General features: G+C 45.6%; 1 protein-coding gene and 1 non-coding gene across 24 annotated transcripts in view; both read left to right on the forward strand.

Annotated features, from left to right (window-relative positions):
* Positions 1 to 10429, forward strand: part of Limch1 (LIM and calponin homology domains 1) — a 325160-nt gene extending 314731 nt beyond the window's left edge. For all 23 annotated transcript variants that reach the window (XM_015993475.3, XM_006974628.4, XM_076546389.1 and 20 more), the window contains 2 exons: positions 1732 to 1834; positions 7539 to 10429. In XM_015993475.3, coding sequence (XP_015848961.1) covers positions 1732 to 1834; positions 7539 to 7564 — 129 coding nt within the window. In that variant the 3' untranslated portion in view covers positions 7565 to 10429. The remainder of the gene's footprint in view (positions 1 to 1731; positions 1835 to 7538) is intronic.
* Positions 10430 to 14500: 4071 nt separating this feature from the next.
* On the forward strand, positions 14501 to 14562 carry LOC121821023 (U7 small nuclear RNA). Its single transcript, XR_006061727.1, has one exon. It is a non-coding gene; the product is annotated as a U7 small nuclear RNA (small nuclear RNA).
* Positions 14563 to 14850: the final 288 nt, after the last annotated feature.

Genomic DNA, 14850 nt, shown 5'->3' on the forward strand with positions numbered 1-14850 from the left:
CTGGCCGGGCGGTGGTGGTGCACGCCTTTAATCCCAGCACTCGGGAGGCAGAGGGAGGCGGATCTCTGTGAGTTCGAAGCCAGCCTGATCTATAGAGTGAGATCCAGGACAGGCTCCAAAGCTACATAGAGAAACCCTGTCTCAAAAAACTAAAAAAAAAAAAAAGAGTAATGATTCTGTCTTCCTCAACGGCCACGGCTTTCCTTTGCATCTACAGGGGTAAGTATCAATAAATACTTTAGATGGACGAGTACAGTGCACCTAGGGGCCTCGCTTCTTTCTCATGCCAGGTCTCCTGCTACCTGGGGACAGGGAGACTGTCATACTTGGTGTGCTGTCGGGGGAATGAACTGTACTCTATCAGCACACCCCAGCCTCTCTTTCAAGTGGACGTCATTGATTTTGAAGTCAAGCCTTCTCTCTCTGAATATCTGAGTCCTCTTTTCTCTACATGATGCCACTACATTTTCTTTTTCTCTTTGGATTTTGCCCTCTTTCTCATTGGTAGCCTCCTTGGCTATGCCATCCTCATAAGGGATGAAAAATAAATAAATAAATAAAAACCTCCCTTTGTCCCTAGTGTAAGAAGCAGTCAGTGGAGTTCAGAAGTCAGACAGAACACAGTGAAATGCAGTTTCGCCTGTTTGCCGACTGTGCCCCTGTGACCTGGCTGGAGTATGGACTAGAGGCTGCATCTGAACCTCTGCAAGGGGCTGGCACCTGGACGGACCCCCGTGCCACCTCCTCTGTTTCAGACGCCTCCTGCAGTTCACTTCTGCTCCCAAACTGCTCGGCTAACGGGGGTTCCATACCCGGGGAATTTATTACCCTGGGCACCACGCCTCTAATGTGGAACTAGACAACGGAATGTGTTCCTTAGTAATTCTCTGGTGGGATGTTCCAGAAAGCCGAGACTATTAGTAGTCAAGTACCAACTGATATCCATTGGCTGCATGTCTCTTTAAAACCAGTAGGGTGTAATATGTTGGAAATGGTCCTTCTGTCTCCGTTGAGAAATTGTGCATTTTAACAGTTGAGCAGGCTCTCAAGTCACTGCGATGTCGCTTACCAGGTTCCCAACCCCAGAGCAAACCGGTTAGTGTCTCTCAACCTGTGTCCTTCTCTATAAATACAGGAGTTATGATAAAATGGTCAAAATATGTTTTACTTGCTGCCATAAATTGGCTTAGGGTGCCATAGCTAGCCCATAATAGATGCTCAGTGAACATGGAGCTCATGGGAGTATCCCCATGTGCCTCGCATAAGCAGTGTCTTAGTTACAGTTCTGTTGGTGTGAAGAGACACCATGACCAAGGCAGCTCTTACTAAGGACAGCCTTTCATTTGGGGCTCACAGTTCCAGAGGATGGTAGAGTTCACGATCGATCCATCGATCATCAGTGCAGGAAGCGGACAGGCATGGGGCTGGAGCAGTCGCTGAGAGCTTTGCCTCTTCAACCACAGGCAGCAGACAGAGTGAGGCACTGCACCTGACGTGGGCTTTGGAAGCCTCCCAGCCCACCCCCGGTGACGGACCTCCCTCCAACAAGACCACACCTCCTAATCCTTCCAAAGCAGTTCACCACCTGGAAAGCCCACCTTGGGACTAAACATGCAAACAAATGAGCCACTGGGGCTATTCTCACTCAAACCACCACAAACAGGCCCCCTCAGGTTCCAGACACGATTCCCTGATGTCTTATAACCTCTGTCCCCTCTCTCTCTCCTGCAGTGCGGCATTTGTAAAGGACAGCTCGGAGATACAGTGAGTGGGACGGATGTTAGGATTCGCAACGGCCTCCTAAACTGTACCGACTGCTACATGCGATCCAGAAGTGAGTATGGAGAGGATGTCTCCCCCAGTCACGCTTCTTCTGTGGGATTTGGTGCGTGGATTCAGTTATTTTCTGCCTCCAGTTGGTATCCCTACCCCTGGAAGGAGGATTCTTAGGATGGGGGTCAGAGAAATAAAAAGCCAGTAGGCAGTTACTCCTCACAGGACGTTCCCGCTCCGCTGGGCACATGACTCTTACCCAGGAGGAGTGTGAACTCCTCGGCAGGTGAAACTGTAGTAGGCAGGTTTGAGAGACCCGCCTGAGCGTACCACAGGGACCTTGTTGAGGCAGAGGAAGGGCTAGGGTCTCCAGCACTGTCCCTTGGTCAAGCCTGTCTGCGGAGGCCGGCAGCTGCTGGAGGAGGTGGAATTCGGAGAGTGGCTGTCCGGGGTTCGATAGGTAAGTGCCCACTCGGCAACGGCAGAGCCCTTCAGGGGTTTCATTACAGAATACGGCTTTGTTCTTAAAGGAACTTCAACGTTCACTGAAAGGCATACTGATGGCTCCTACTTCTCTGACCCCGCCCACTTCCATACCTTTGCGTACAGTAAGATCTTAAAAACTGGCTGGCTGTGGGTACCTTCTGGGTGCGTGTTTTGTGTGGAGCCACCAGGGGGCGCTGATGTCTAACTGTTGAGACCGTTTGAAACTGGCCCGTGGCTTGCTGGCCCAGTCCTCAGTAAGTGGAGACAAACAGCAGGAGACCTTTTAGTGCAAATTCACCAGTTACGCGGAAGAAATGGCATCCGAAATTCAAAAATATTATGTGTCCAAGTAAGTGAAGAAATTATATCACTGGCTTCTAGATTGGAGGATAAGAATAAAAAAAATTCAATGGTTTTCATTTATAGTTACAGATTTAGTGCATTAAGAAATACAGAGAAATAGATGCCTGTTAACAAAATCAAATGCAGATTGTTTGCATCTGTGATAAACCTTGAAGTCATACAGTTCCAGTTGGGGCTGTTATTGAATAATGGGACTGTTGACGTCATGGATTACACGGCGTTAGTTGTCAGATTTTGTATCCTATATGAGGTGTTTAAGCAGTATTCAGTACATCTCATGATATGCATGCCTGCATATACAAATGCATACATACACATGCAATGTATAATAATTGTACTTTATTCTTTTCTTTTCCTTTTTTTTTTTCTCTCTAGACAGGGTTTCTCTGTGTAGGTTTTGGTACCTGTCCTGGATCTCTCTCTGTAGACCAGGCTGGCCTCGAACTCACAGAGATCCACCTACCTCTGCCTCCCTAGTGCTGGGATTAAAGGCAAGCGCACAATTGTACTTTTTAAAACTAGGCTTTTGTGTGTTTTGTTTTTGTGTTTTGGAAAGGAACTCCCCTTTCCCACAGGTTTCAAAGTGATTTCTCCCTATCATTCTTTCTTTATAAATCACGCTTTCTTCTCAACCTCAGCAAGAGGCTGGATTGGAATCATAGTCCCAGAAGGGGGCGCTGTTGGAATAAGGGACTGTTGAGGCAGCACAGTGGAGCTGAATTGCTTTTGGATCTGAGCATGCGCAAAAGATGTCGACAAGCTTGAACCTGCCTCTGGGTGGCAGTGACCCGTTTTTTCATCCAGACTTTTTGGGAGTTAGGTGATTTGTTGCCATTTCCTTTGCAATTGGGTTTCTGGCTGTAGGCCAAGAACTTCCGTTACACATGCAAGTATAAAGGGCGTTAACTGTTTTTAATTCCGACTAAAGATAAGAGCCAGAGAATTCCTGAAGCAATTTCTGTAAAAAGAAAGCTATTTGGAGGTAGACTACACATGAGATTTTTTTTTCTTGTTTATAATGAGTTTTTTTTTCTCCTTTTATTAGCACATAGTCATTATACCAAATGCTAGGTCTCTTTATTCCACTTTCGTATGTGTACATCCTGTGTGTTCATCATTTTCTCTCTCTCTCTCTCTCTCTCTCTCTCTCTCTCTCTCTCTCTCTCTCTCTCTCCCCCTCTCCCTCTCCCTCTCCCTCTCCCTCTCTCCCTCTCTCTGAAGCATACGACATTGGAACAAAGTCTGTCTGAGGCTACCCCTTTCCCGTGGTTTCTTCAGGGCAGGGGTGGAATGGGTGTTTGTGTATTGTGCACGCACTTGCACATGGGCTAGCACATGGGCTTGCACACGGGCTGCATCTAGCTGCATATGTGTTTGGCTTCACTCCACAGAGGGACTGGGCTCTGTACGGAGTTGTTATTATAGCTGTGTTCAGCATTGCCCCCGAATGTCTTCTGGGTGGATACACTGGTTATGGCCAAACACTTCTGTGAACATCCTTGGGTATACCTGGATGAAGATGTGAAGCCATCTCCAATGGGTAGATGCTGAGCAGGAGCAACATTGTATTAAAAGGCGGGAGCTTTTTACAGCTTCAGACACCTTGCCTGATTATCGTCTGAAAACAAATGAGTCCTCCGTGCAGAGTGCATGGGGATCCTCCCTCTTCTTCTCTGCTGATTGCAACTCTTGGAATGATCATCTGTTAAAGTTTTACCCCTGGGCTGGCAGTGTAGCTCAGGGCAGAGTGCTTGGTTAGCGTCCATGAGAACCAGCACCAAAAAAAGAAGAAGAAAAAAAGGAAATGGAAAAACCCACTCTGCTAGGCAGGGAAAAGCTTGTGTTCCTTAGATATGTGGCAGGTGGGTATGGGTATGGTGTAAATGTGTGTGCAATGTATGTGTGAGTAGCGGGTGGGTATGGGAATGGTGTAAATGCGTGTGCAATGTATGTGAGTGGAGGTCGGCAACACGTGTTCCGCGCTCACTCCTCATACTTTTTGAGACAGGGTCTCTCACTGAACCGCCAGGTGCACAGTGTGAACTGCCCTGGCTGCTCAGTGACCTCCACAGACCCACCTGTCTCTCCCTGCTCCCCAGTGTTGGATCACAGACACGCACTACCATGTCTGGCTTCTGTGTGGACCCTGGGGATCCACACTCAGCTGTTCGTATGTACACACTTACCATCTGAGGCTTCCTCTTGGCCCCAGAGGTGTGTTTTTAATTCTGAGTTGAAGCCTCTTTCCCTGTGTTTTTTGATTCTCCGTTTGTGTTGATTTTTCTGTAATGTGGCTCTCTGTCCTTTGTCCCTCTGCCCGGAACCTGCTCTGTTAAAGGGCTTTGCAAGTTAGACGTTTTCCCGGTGTGACATTTGCTGCAGGCTGCGATTATTAATTTTTCTTCACTTTGTGATTTATTTCCATGCAAAAGACTTTCATTTTAAATAAACATACAAACTCTTTGCCTTTTAAAATTCTGGGCCTTATGTCCTACTCAGAGAAAGCAACACTTTCTGTTCCAAAGGTATAATCAAGATTAGCTGAAAGTTACCCTAAAGTCTCCTTCAGACTATAAATGTGTGATTCTCAGGAACATATTTGGAGATAAAAATTAGGCAGATATTTGGTAAGTTAGCCCATGGCATGAATATTACTTCATGATCATTTTTTTTTTGTAACTAATATGGAATACTAGCTTTCTCCTGAGTTCCCTGTGAGTTTGAGTCTGCTTCTGGATATACGATTATATTTTAATGTACTTACGTTTCATGACTGTGTGGTTTTAATTGTTGTAGCTTCATAATATGTTTTAAGATTGACGTATAATAGCCACATACATTCCAGTTTCTTTCTCCCCCGCCCCCAAGCTTTCTTGCCCTTGATTTTTTTTCCAGACAAATATTTGTATCATTTTAGGCTAATTTTAATTAAGTAAACACATGTCAGGGGGAGAGATCAGGGTATATGAGAGCACCTCTCTCTCTCTCTCTCTCTCTCTCTCTCTCTCTCTCTCTCTCTCTCTCTCTCTCCCTCCCTCCCTCCCTCCCTCCCTCCCTCTCCTTGCTGTCTTAAGAAATAAATGTACTCGGGAATGATGTGATGGGGTAGGAATCACTTAGCTGAAGAACTATAAGTACACTTGACAGGTTGACTGTATCCCCAGATGTAAGTGGCATGGGGGAAGGATGGCTGACAGCAATTTTTCCTCTTTTTTAAAATCCTGCTTTGAAATGAGAAGGGAGATGGATTGATGGAAAGTACGGCTTACATCAGAGGCATTCCACAGAAGCAAAAAGAAAATCACTTCATTCTGTGGAATAATAAAACCTGAATATTTAATCCTCTTTTCTCCAAGTAACTAGTCACATTTAAATGAACTTTTTTTCTGCTGGAGGAAAAATGGCATAAAGCATATTCAAATGCAGCCCCTAAAAGCCACGTAAGGAGTTTTTCAGTTCGTATGTAAATGGGAGTGGGAGTGCAAAGCCAATTCCCCGTCACGACTCCAGCCGTCACATGTGTAACTGGTGCCGTTGGCGCCTGGGCATTGCATGGCTGTCTTTGTACACGGCATTCTGTCCCATCATTCACTCCGGTGAAATGCACTTAGCACAAACTCCCCCGGGGCCTTTCCAATGTGAAGTTCGCCTCATCATGACTGGAGTGCCTCAAATGAAGAAGGTACCTTGGGAAAGCTTCAACGAGAACTCGAAATTTAACCCTCCCTAGATGGGGTGACCAGGTAGAATACAAGATGCTCAGTGAAGTGTTTGAAACTTGAATTTCACAGAGAGCCATGCATTTTTGTTACTGTTTTTGGTTGGTTTGGGGCGGGGGTTGTTTTTGGGCTATTTTGTTTTGTTATTTGTTTGTTTTTGGTATGTGTTTACAAAATTCAAATGCATATGGGAAGCCACAGGTGGTGACCTTGGTTCTCATTCTTTAGATGCTGTCCACTCTGTGTGTGTGTGTGTCTGTCTGTCTGTCTGTCTGTCTATCTGCGCCTCAAGTTGGCTAGGCTGCCTGGCCAGCAAGCCTCAGGAATCTGTCAGTGTCTGCCTTCCCACTGCTGAAATTGCAAGTGTGTGCTGTCATCTTAAACTTAGTCACCTGGCTTCTAAGGATCCGACTGTGCCGTCTCCTGTGCCCCATTCTGTATGGTGGGCAGCGGTGGGGGCAGGGGTGGCCTGGTTTGGGATAGTCAGACTTACACCATAGCACAGACTAACCTCCAAGTCACCATGTAGCCAAGATTCTGATTCTCCTGTTTCCACCTCCCATGTGCTGAGATTCCAGGCATGCACTGGTACACCAGGCTAAGAAATAACTTTTCACATTGTATTTCAGATGTATAATCATTCTTTCAATATATATTGCATGCTCCAGATTTAGCACAAGTGTGTCCCAAATATCACATGGGGTATACTTATGCTTTTGAAATGTGTATTTATCTGGAAGTCAGATTTATTAGGTGTTCTGTATTTTACCTGTTCAATCCAGCAATCTGGTTTTTAGATCATTTAGATTGCTCCAGTTTCAGTGGACTGATTCGTTGACCTAAGACCTCAAAAAGAAAAAAAAACAAAAAAATTTCTTGCTAATGTGTCCCAAGGACAAATTGGAAAGCTTGATGGGGAGTCATTTGGTTTGGGGAAATCCAGAGACCTTACATCAGACTGGAAGCATTGGTACCACCTGTACACCTGGCCGTGTGGGGCTGAGGAGCTCACAGCTGTGTTCTAACAAAAACCCATGTGATGCCACATTTTGTGCCCAGAGATGCTGCCGAAAGCATCCAGGGGGGCCAAGACTCCCCTTCCTGTGGGAAGAGACTTTGGCAAGGGTGGCTGCTGACTTGAGAGTTTTGAAACATACGGAATGAGACTAACCCAAGTTTCTGTTTTTCTCACCACAGGTGCTGGCCAACCTACAACACTGTGATGTGGTTGGGAGCTTCTGGATCACCGAGCATCATTTTTTTTTAAGGGTGTCCCTTGGCAACTGCTTAATTAAACCCCAAGTTCAGGGGCTTCTCAGCATTCATCTAATTTCTGGAAGACTCTTCTACAAGGTGGTATCTGCTCTTTTGTATTGTAGCACAATGTTTGTGCTTTTTTCTGGTTGGGGGCTGATTTTTTTTTTCTGCATTTGCACAGTATATACAAAAGAATATTGCATTGTAATGATCCTGAACTGTTAACGGGGAAAAAAAAAAAAACTGGTTTTAGCATGGGCAGAGAGACTTATGGCTGGAAAGTTGTTATTCTCTTCTTTGGGAAATAGCAAAAGGGTGCAATAAACCTGTTGTGTTTTAGTATTTCTAGAAATTAAACATGTTATGTTTACAGAATTGAGCTTCAGGAAGTGCAAGACATGCCAACTTAAGACAGGAGCATAAAGTGAATGCATTTCAGAAAAACTAGACACCCCAGAAAGCTCTGACTCTGAACTGTAACTTGTTTTTTAATGCAAAGATGCTAGTCTGATAGTATATACTGTACTCCTGAGAACATGTGTGTTACTTACCTTTGGGGGCAGAAATCCTACCAATAAACTATCCCACTGCTAGTATTAGATTTTGTGTACCCTGGAAGTCAAGTCGTTAATAGAGGCTGGTCCAGCAAATGAAGAGAGCCCTTTCCAGACTGCCAGACTTCCCCTCTGTGACATTGTCCGAAGGTAGGAAGCAGCAGGAGGGAAAGAGACCAGCCGCTGTCTTCAGACTTACTGTAAAATCTGTGAGGAAGCAGAGTCTACCCTGACCGTGTGTCAGTGGTAGCCTTGCGGCTTGGGCCGCCTGCTTTCTCCAAGCACTGGGTTAGGGCTTGTTGAGGGCTTGATGTGAGGATGTGGGTGTTAGGCATCGAGGACCGTCTACCTTTAGGAAGGGGCACATCTCATCTTTGCCTGCAAGCTCGCCTTGGGGGCTGACGCCCAGGTATCCAAAGAGAAGCATTAAGTCGATCCCAACAGAACCCAGATGGCATGGCATGCCAAGCCCGCAGCCTGGTCTGTAAGCGGCCGCAACCAAGGCGGACGGTACCCTGCCCACTCCCATGGACCCGTGAGCGCCTTCCTTCTCCCACGTCGCCTTCTTTACGCTCAAGCGTTCTGGACCTGACCCGTGGAGTGTAGAAAGGGATGCCTGCGGAGATCTGGTTTATTTCTCTGCCCTATGTGATAAGTTTCAGCTGGACGCGACAGGCATGAAATATCTAAACCAGCATGACTTAGCTCTCCAGGTTGTTTTCCTTAAGACTGGGGAAAGGGGAACTATTTATTCTGCCTTAAAAGGATGGCAACCAAGTAACGACGCTGTTAGATGAATGTAGACTATGGACACACTCCTAGTAGGCTAATGTAGCATAGAGAGAGAGCAAGTAGATGTTTTTCTGTTATGTAAAGCAATAATTTTTTCTGTGTCTTATGGAGTATGGCTAGCAGTTATTTATTTCCATGCTAGACGGTTCTTTGCATGTGGGTTCCTTATAGGTGCAGGCATCTCCTGGCCACTGGAGGCATATTGACCACCTTGTCATTTGGACGAGCTGTTATTGGATTGAAATTCACACACCATTTCATTCAAAATTGTGCCTTAGAAAATGCAAAGCTGTTGCACATAGCGATGAACGGCAGATCCAGAACACCGAAGGGAAATGACGTCACTTCCCGGTTCCCATGAGTTCTCTCAAAGGTGTTTGCTGCTTTACAAGAAAAAAATAAAAAATAAAAGATTTTAAAAGACAAATAAAAAAAAGGAAAATTTAAAAAGAAAAAGAAAAGTTTTGAAAATGTACAGATCAAGTCCAATATTTTGATGAAGCACCTGCATGTTTTATTAACTATTTTAATAATGTGGATGTTTACACTTTGCATGATATTAACAGAGTACTTTACGAGAAGCGATGCACAAAACATGTACAATATGGTCATTCATAAGCAACTTTTATAGAATACTTTTTCCATGCGAGAGGCCATCCATTCTGTCAGGAGCACATGAGTATTGCACATTCTTCTGGTTTCACAAAGCCATTTATACATATTTCTTAGTGAGACGCACTGTACATGTACTGAAGCCAGACTGGAGTCAGGAGGAATCAAGCCCCATTCCCAAGCGGAGCGTGCTTTCCCGTAATGAACACTAGTCACCAGCCTGGAATAATCTCCAGCATTTTCTAAATTCTAATTGCCAACTGTTTCTATTTCTATTTGGTTTATATTTCATTTAGGGCCAGTTACATGGCAGCTTCGGCAGACTAGATCTTGTTGTTCTCCAAGGCAGCATAGACGACTATGATCTATTTCTCTTCAAATAATCTTTGAGATCCCAGGAAAAAAAATGCGCTGTTGTGTGGAGCTATAATGTAAATGTGTTTGTTTATAAACCAGACGGGGCAAGTGAGTGATTTATTGTTCCTGGGGGACTGTAGCTGACTCTCCCCCGCAGACTCCGAATGCTTCCTTCCCAAGAACAAGAACGGTGACTCTGTTTCTCACTAGCAAACTTTCATGACATCTGTCCTTCTTTCTGCGTAGTGTCATTAACGTGATCCATATTCTAGTTACCGTACACGGCCTAAGATTCAGTGAGCGGAAGTAATCCACCTTTTGATGGGAGTCCATCCAAGAGATGTTCCTGTTCTGGGTGGGCAACATTCTGTATCAATTTACACTAACTTTCATTTACAATATTTATTCTAAAAATGCCTCTGAGAAATAGTTTAAAAAAATTAAAAATGAAAAGTTGTCTAAAATGCAACAGCTTTTATAGTAAATGTACATTTATAAATAAAATACTCAAATCCACTTGGTATTGCTTTTGTTATTTCTGGGGGGGAGTGGGGTAATTCTTCTTGGGGAGCAGAGAGTCTCATGGCTCTTGGCTCAGGGCTGCCTTGTCAGATGATGGCAGAAATGTGCGTTCAGCTGGGCGGCGGTGGTGGTGGTGGTGGTGGTGGTGGTGCACACCTTTAATCCCAGCACTCGGGAGGCAGAGCCAGGCGGATCTCTGTGAAGTTCAAGGCCAGCCTGGGCTACAGAGCGAGATCAGGAAAGGCACAAAGCTACACAGACAAACCCTGTCTTGAAAAACCAAAAAAAAAAAGAAAGAAAGAAAGAAAGAAAGAAAGAAAGGAAGGAAGGAAGGAAGGAAGGAAGGAAGGAAGGAAGGAAGGAAGGAAGGAAGGAAGGAAGGAAGGAAGGAAGGGAAAAGAAAAAAGGAAAAAAGAAATGTGTGTCCAAGGTCACCTATTTATGAACAATCAGATCTACCCACTGGTTGTAGGGGCTGCTGTGGAATTGCCTCCCAAGGGAATATTTTAACTCCTTGAAATTAGATACACAGTGACCAGGAGAGATCATTCAGATGCCTATGGAAGCTTCCAGGAGCAAACAGGTAATGATCCCATTGAAGTCAGTGTGTGCTACCACTTACCGCACCCCCCCGACCCCCGCTTCCTCAGGGTTCCTCACTCACTAGACACAGCTGCCCTCACTAAGGGCCTTTTCCTCAGTTACCCAGAGATTGGACCAGAGAAGATGCTGAGAGACAGGGACCCCCTGCTGGCTCTCACCCCTCTTTCTAAAGCTCTGGTGTACTGTGCCTCATGCTCAGTCCCACATTTGTAGGGAGCGGTAACAGCAAGCAGATCCCTGGAAACTTTCCAGTGCTTTAGGGAGCCACATGCTGCTTGTTGCCGCTGTTTGCATGGGGTTCTGTTTGCATGGGGTTCTGTTTGCATGGGGTTCTGGTTCGGCGGGGAGTTTAGTTGTTGCTGCCGTTACCATGGGGAAGTAAGCGCCTTTCCTTTAGTCGAGGACGTCCATAGTTACCAGAGGAGCAGCGCCTGTGGCTGGGGCTGGAGAGACGGCTCCACAGTTAGGAGCGGGTACTGCCCTTGCAGAGAACCCAAGTTCGGTGCCCAGCACCCATGTCGGCAGGCAGCTCAGGGCTGTCTGTAACTCCACTTCTGGGTGGCCCGGTGCCCTCTTCTGGCCTCTGTGGGCACCTGCACCCTTACGCATGTGCCTACACAGAGGCACGCACAGTTAAAAACGAATCTTTTAGGCGCACGCCTTTAATCCCAGCAAAGCCAGGCGGATCTCTGTGAGTTCAAGGCCAGCCTGGGCTACCAAGTGAGCTCCAGGAAAGGCGCAAAGCTACACAGAGGAAACCCTGTCTCGAAAAACCAAAAAACAAAAAAACAAAAAAACCACGAATCTTTAAAAAGTACGATTACCGCAATGAAAGCCCTGCGACTAGAATGCATTTCAGAACCAACAAGTATGACTCCGTGAAATCGAGGATGAATACTAAATTTCTGAACCCTAATCTAGACCACGGGGTCTCCCTCCCCATTCTTTGGTATTACCTGAGGTAGGAGTCAGTAATGAGAATGGTTCGGTAGTTCAAACTTCAATGGAAATGCGAAGTACGGTGCGTGAGGACAGCAGCGGACCCAACGCGCTTCTGTCTGAAGAAGCCGGCAACCTCTGATGTTGCCCATTTGCTTGCCTGTGAAATGCCCAGTTTTCGGAAGTGGCCAGTTCAAAACTCCCTCTAACCCGGTGCCACCCCAAGTTACAGAACTCAAGAGCCAACAAGATGGCTCACTGGGCGAAAGCACTTGCTGCTGAGACCCATGACGCGAGTCCAGGCCCTGGAGCCCACACGGAAGAACAAAACCAACTCCAATGTATCGTCCCTCTGACCTCCACAAAAATGTACCATGGCATGCATACATGCACGCACATGTGCACACATGCTTACACAAAATAAGTGGATTAAAAAAAAGTTTTTCAATCTAAAATTATGGAACTCAAAATGATTATATGTATGTATGTAATTTTATATATTACATCGGTATGTATATACATACAACTTTCAGGAAATCAGATGGCAAACTATAACTCTTCTTTTTTGCTCTATTGGCGGCTACTAATTAGCTGTGATATGAATAATTATTTATTGACAAATACCATGCAGCTCACCTGCGTTTCAGGATGCTTGGGGTCGTGCAGAGGAAGCTATCACCAGGCGACTGTGCTGGGACATTTGGATAGCTCCCTGGAGTGTTGTGTCAGGGATTACTACTGCGGGAGCACTGTTTAGGGTCCAGATTAACTGTGCCTCTCCCCTAAACAGTTTCATACTTGATTATAAGTGTCTTCAAGGGACTCAGGAGACAAGACTATTTTTTTTTCTTTCCTAAATCTGTTCAGCATCATTTTAACAGCTGCACTGTTTCCAGCAGGGTTTTATTTCTAAGCTAGCATTTCTGGCATGTTCCAGGATAGCTTTATGTCTCCCCATGTTTTATCGGTGAGAAACTAGGGTCCGAGAGAAGGAAGTGATGTGTCTCAGGTAAGTCCAATGTTTTACAGAATTGTGGATTTCATCAACTTCCGCAATCAAGGTTGGTCAGGATAAATTCCTGTTGAACTGTTCCAGATTCTCAGGATCTGGGACATCACTTGAGACCCAGGAGGGGGACCCCTGGGCATGGCTGGAACTGGTAGACTTTCATCTGTACCCAGGTGAAAGAACCTGGGGGGGGGGGCTGCAGTGTCCTCGCACATGCTCCAGTGCCTGTCTTTTGAGCCAGAATCTCTTCATGTAGTCCAGGCTGGCCTCAAACTTAGGGTCTTTCTGCCTCTGTCTCCTGAGTTCTGGAAATTGAAGGTGTACCTACTCATGGCAAGCACACTTGTCTTATAGTAAATTTACACTAACACATATTCAGATGACTCAGCAGTCCAGCTTTCCCTTTGCCTTAGTTAGGATTTCTATTACTGTGATAAAACACTGTATCTAAAAGCAACTTGGGGAGGAGAGGATTTGTTTCAGTTTACAGTTCCATGTCACAGTCTAGCATTGAAGGAAATCAGAAAAAAACTAAAGGAAGAAAAATCAAGGAAATCAAGGCAAGAACCGAAGCAGGGGCCATGAAGGAACATGACTGGCTTGTTTAACCTGCTTGCTTTTGCCCTCCAGGACCACCTGCCCAGGGGTGCCACCACCCACAATGGTCAGGGTCCTCCCACATCATTCACTTGTGTGATGTTTTGTTTGTGTTCTAACAAAGCTTGCCTGGAGGTCAGAGGGCAGAGCTAGCCACTAGTTAACCATAGAGGCCAGGCAGTGGTGGCTGACATCTTTAATCCCAGCACTTGGGAGGCTCAGGCCTTTAATCTCAGCACTCGGGAGGTGGAGACAGGAATATAAGGCAGGTGGAGACAGGATCCCAGGTCCCCTTTCAGTCTGAGGATCTGGAGAGGTAAGAAGTCACTGGTGGCTGCTCCTTTACTTCTCTGATCTTTCCAGTTATTACTCCGATATTTGACTCCTGGTTTTTATTGATAAGACTAATTAGGATCACGCTTCATTCACTAGTTAAGAAATGCCCACAGACTTGCTTACAGGCCAATCTTATGGGGGCATATTCTCAGTTGAAGATTTCCTCTTCTCAGATGAGTGCGGGTGTGTGTAAAGTTGACAAAAGCCAACTAGCATACCCCTTGAGACTGAATGTTGTTACTCTAGGGGTGGAGGTGAGGGGACCCAGCTGTCCTTATGGCAGGCTTCAGCTACTAGATGTTTGCTACATGGAGGCTGGGACATGACCGTGTCAGCCCCAACCAGAACTCCGATCCAGCCTTTCCCAACAAACACCACCTCCAAACCTCCCTCCCCTCTCCATGGGTTTGAAATCACCAGCCCCGAGTTGTCCAGCTCCACCTAGCTGGACCTCAGCTTTTTCAGTTCAACAGCAGCCAAGGCTAGCAGGACAAGGACTCCGGAAGTCCCCACATTTGTCCTTGTGCTCAGTGCTCTTGGGCGGAAGATCCGCTGGTACGGGAGGAATGAAATGTCATTGTGAGTGTTACAGCTCTTTTAGAATTTGTCTAGCAGGTTTTCTGACTTCTGTCGGAAAACCCCTAAAAGAGAAAGAAAGAAAGAAAGAAAGAAAAAGAAAGAAAGAAAGAAAGAAAGGAAGGAAGGAAGGAAGGAAGGAAGGAAGGAAGGAAGGAAGGAAGGAAGGAAGGAAGAAAGAAAGAAAGAAAGAAAGAAAGAAAGAAAGAAAGAAAGAAAGAAAGAAAGAAAGAAAGAAAGAAAGAAAGAAAGAAAGAAAGAAAGAAAGAAGAAAGAAAGAGAGAGAAAGAAAGAAAAGAAATGTCATTGTGGGTGGAAGCTAGTGTTTCTTAGCATTCACCAGACAGATGGATGA

The sequence above is a fragment of the Peromyscus maniculatus genome, chromosome 10, assembly GCF_049852395.1.
Source record: "Peromyscus maniculatus bairdii isolate BWxNUB_F1_BW_parent chromosome 10, HU_Pman_BW_mat_3.1, whole genome shotgun sequence".
Lineage (NCBI taxonomy): Eukaryota > Metazoa > Chordata > Mammalia > Rodentia > Cricetidae > Peromyscus > Peromyscus maniculatus.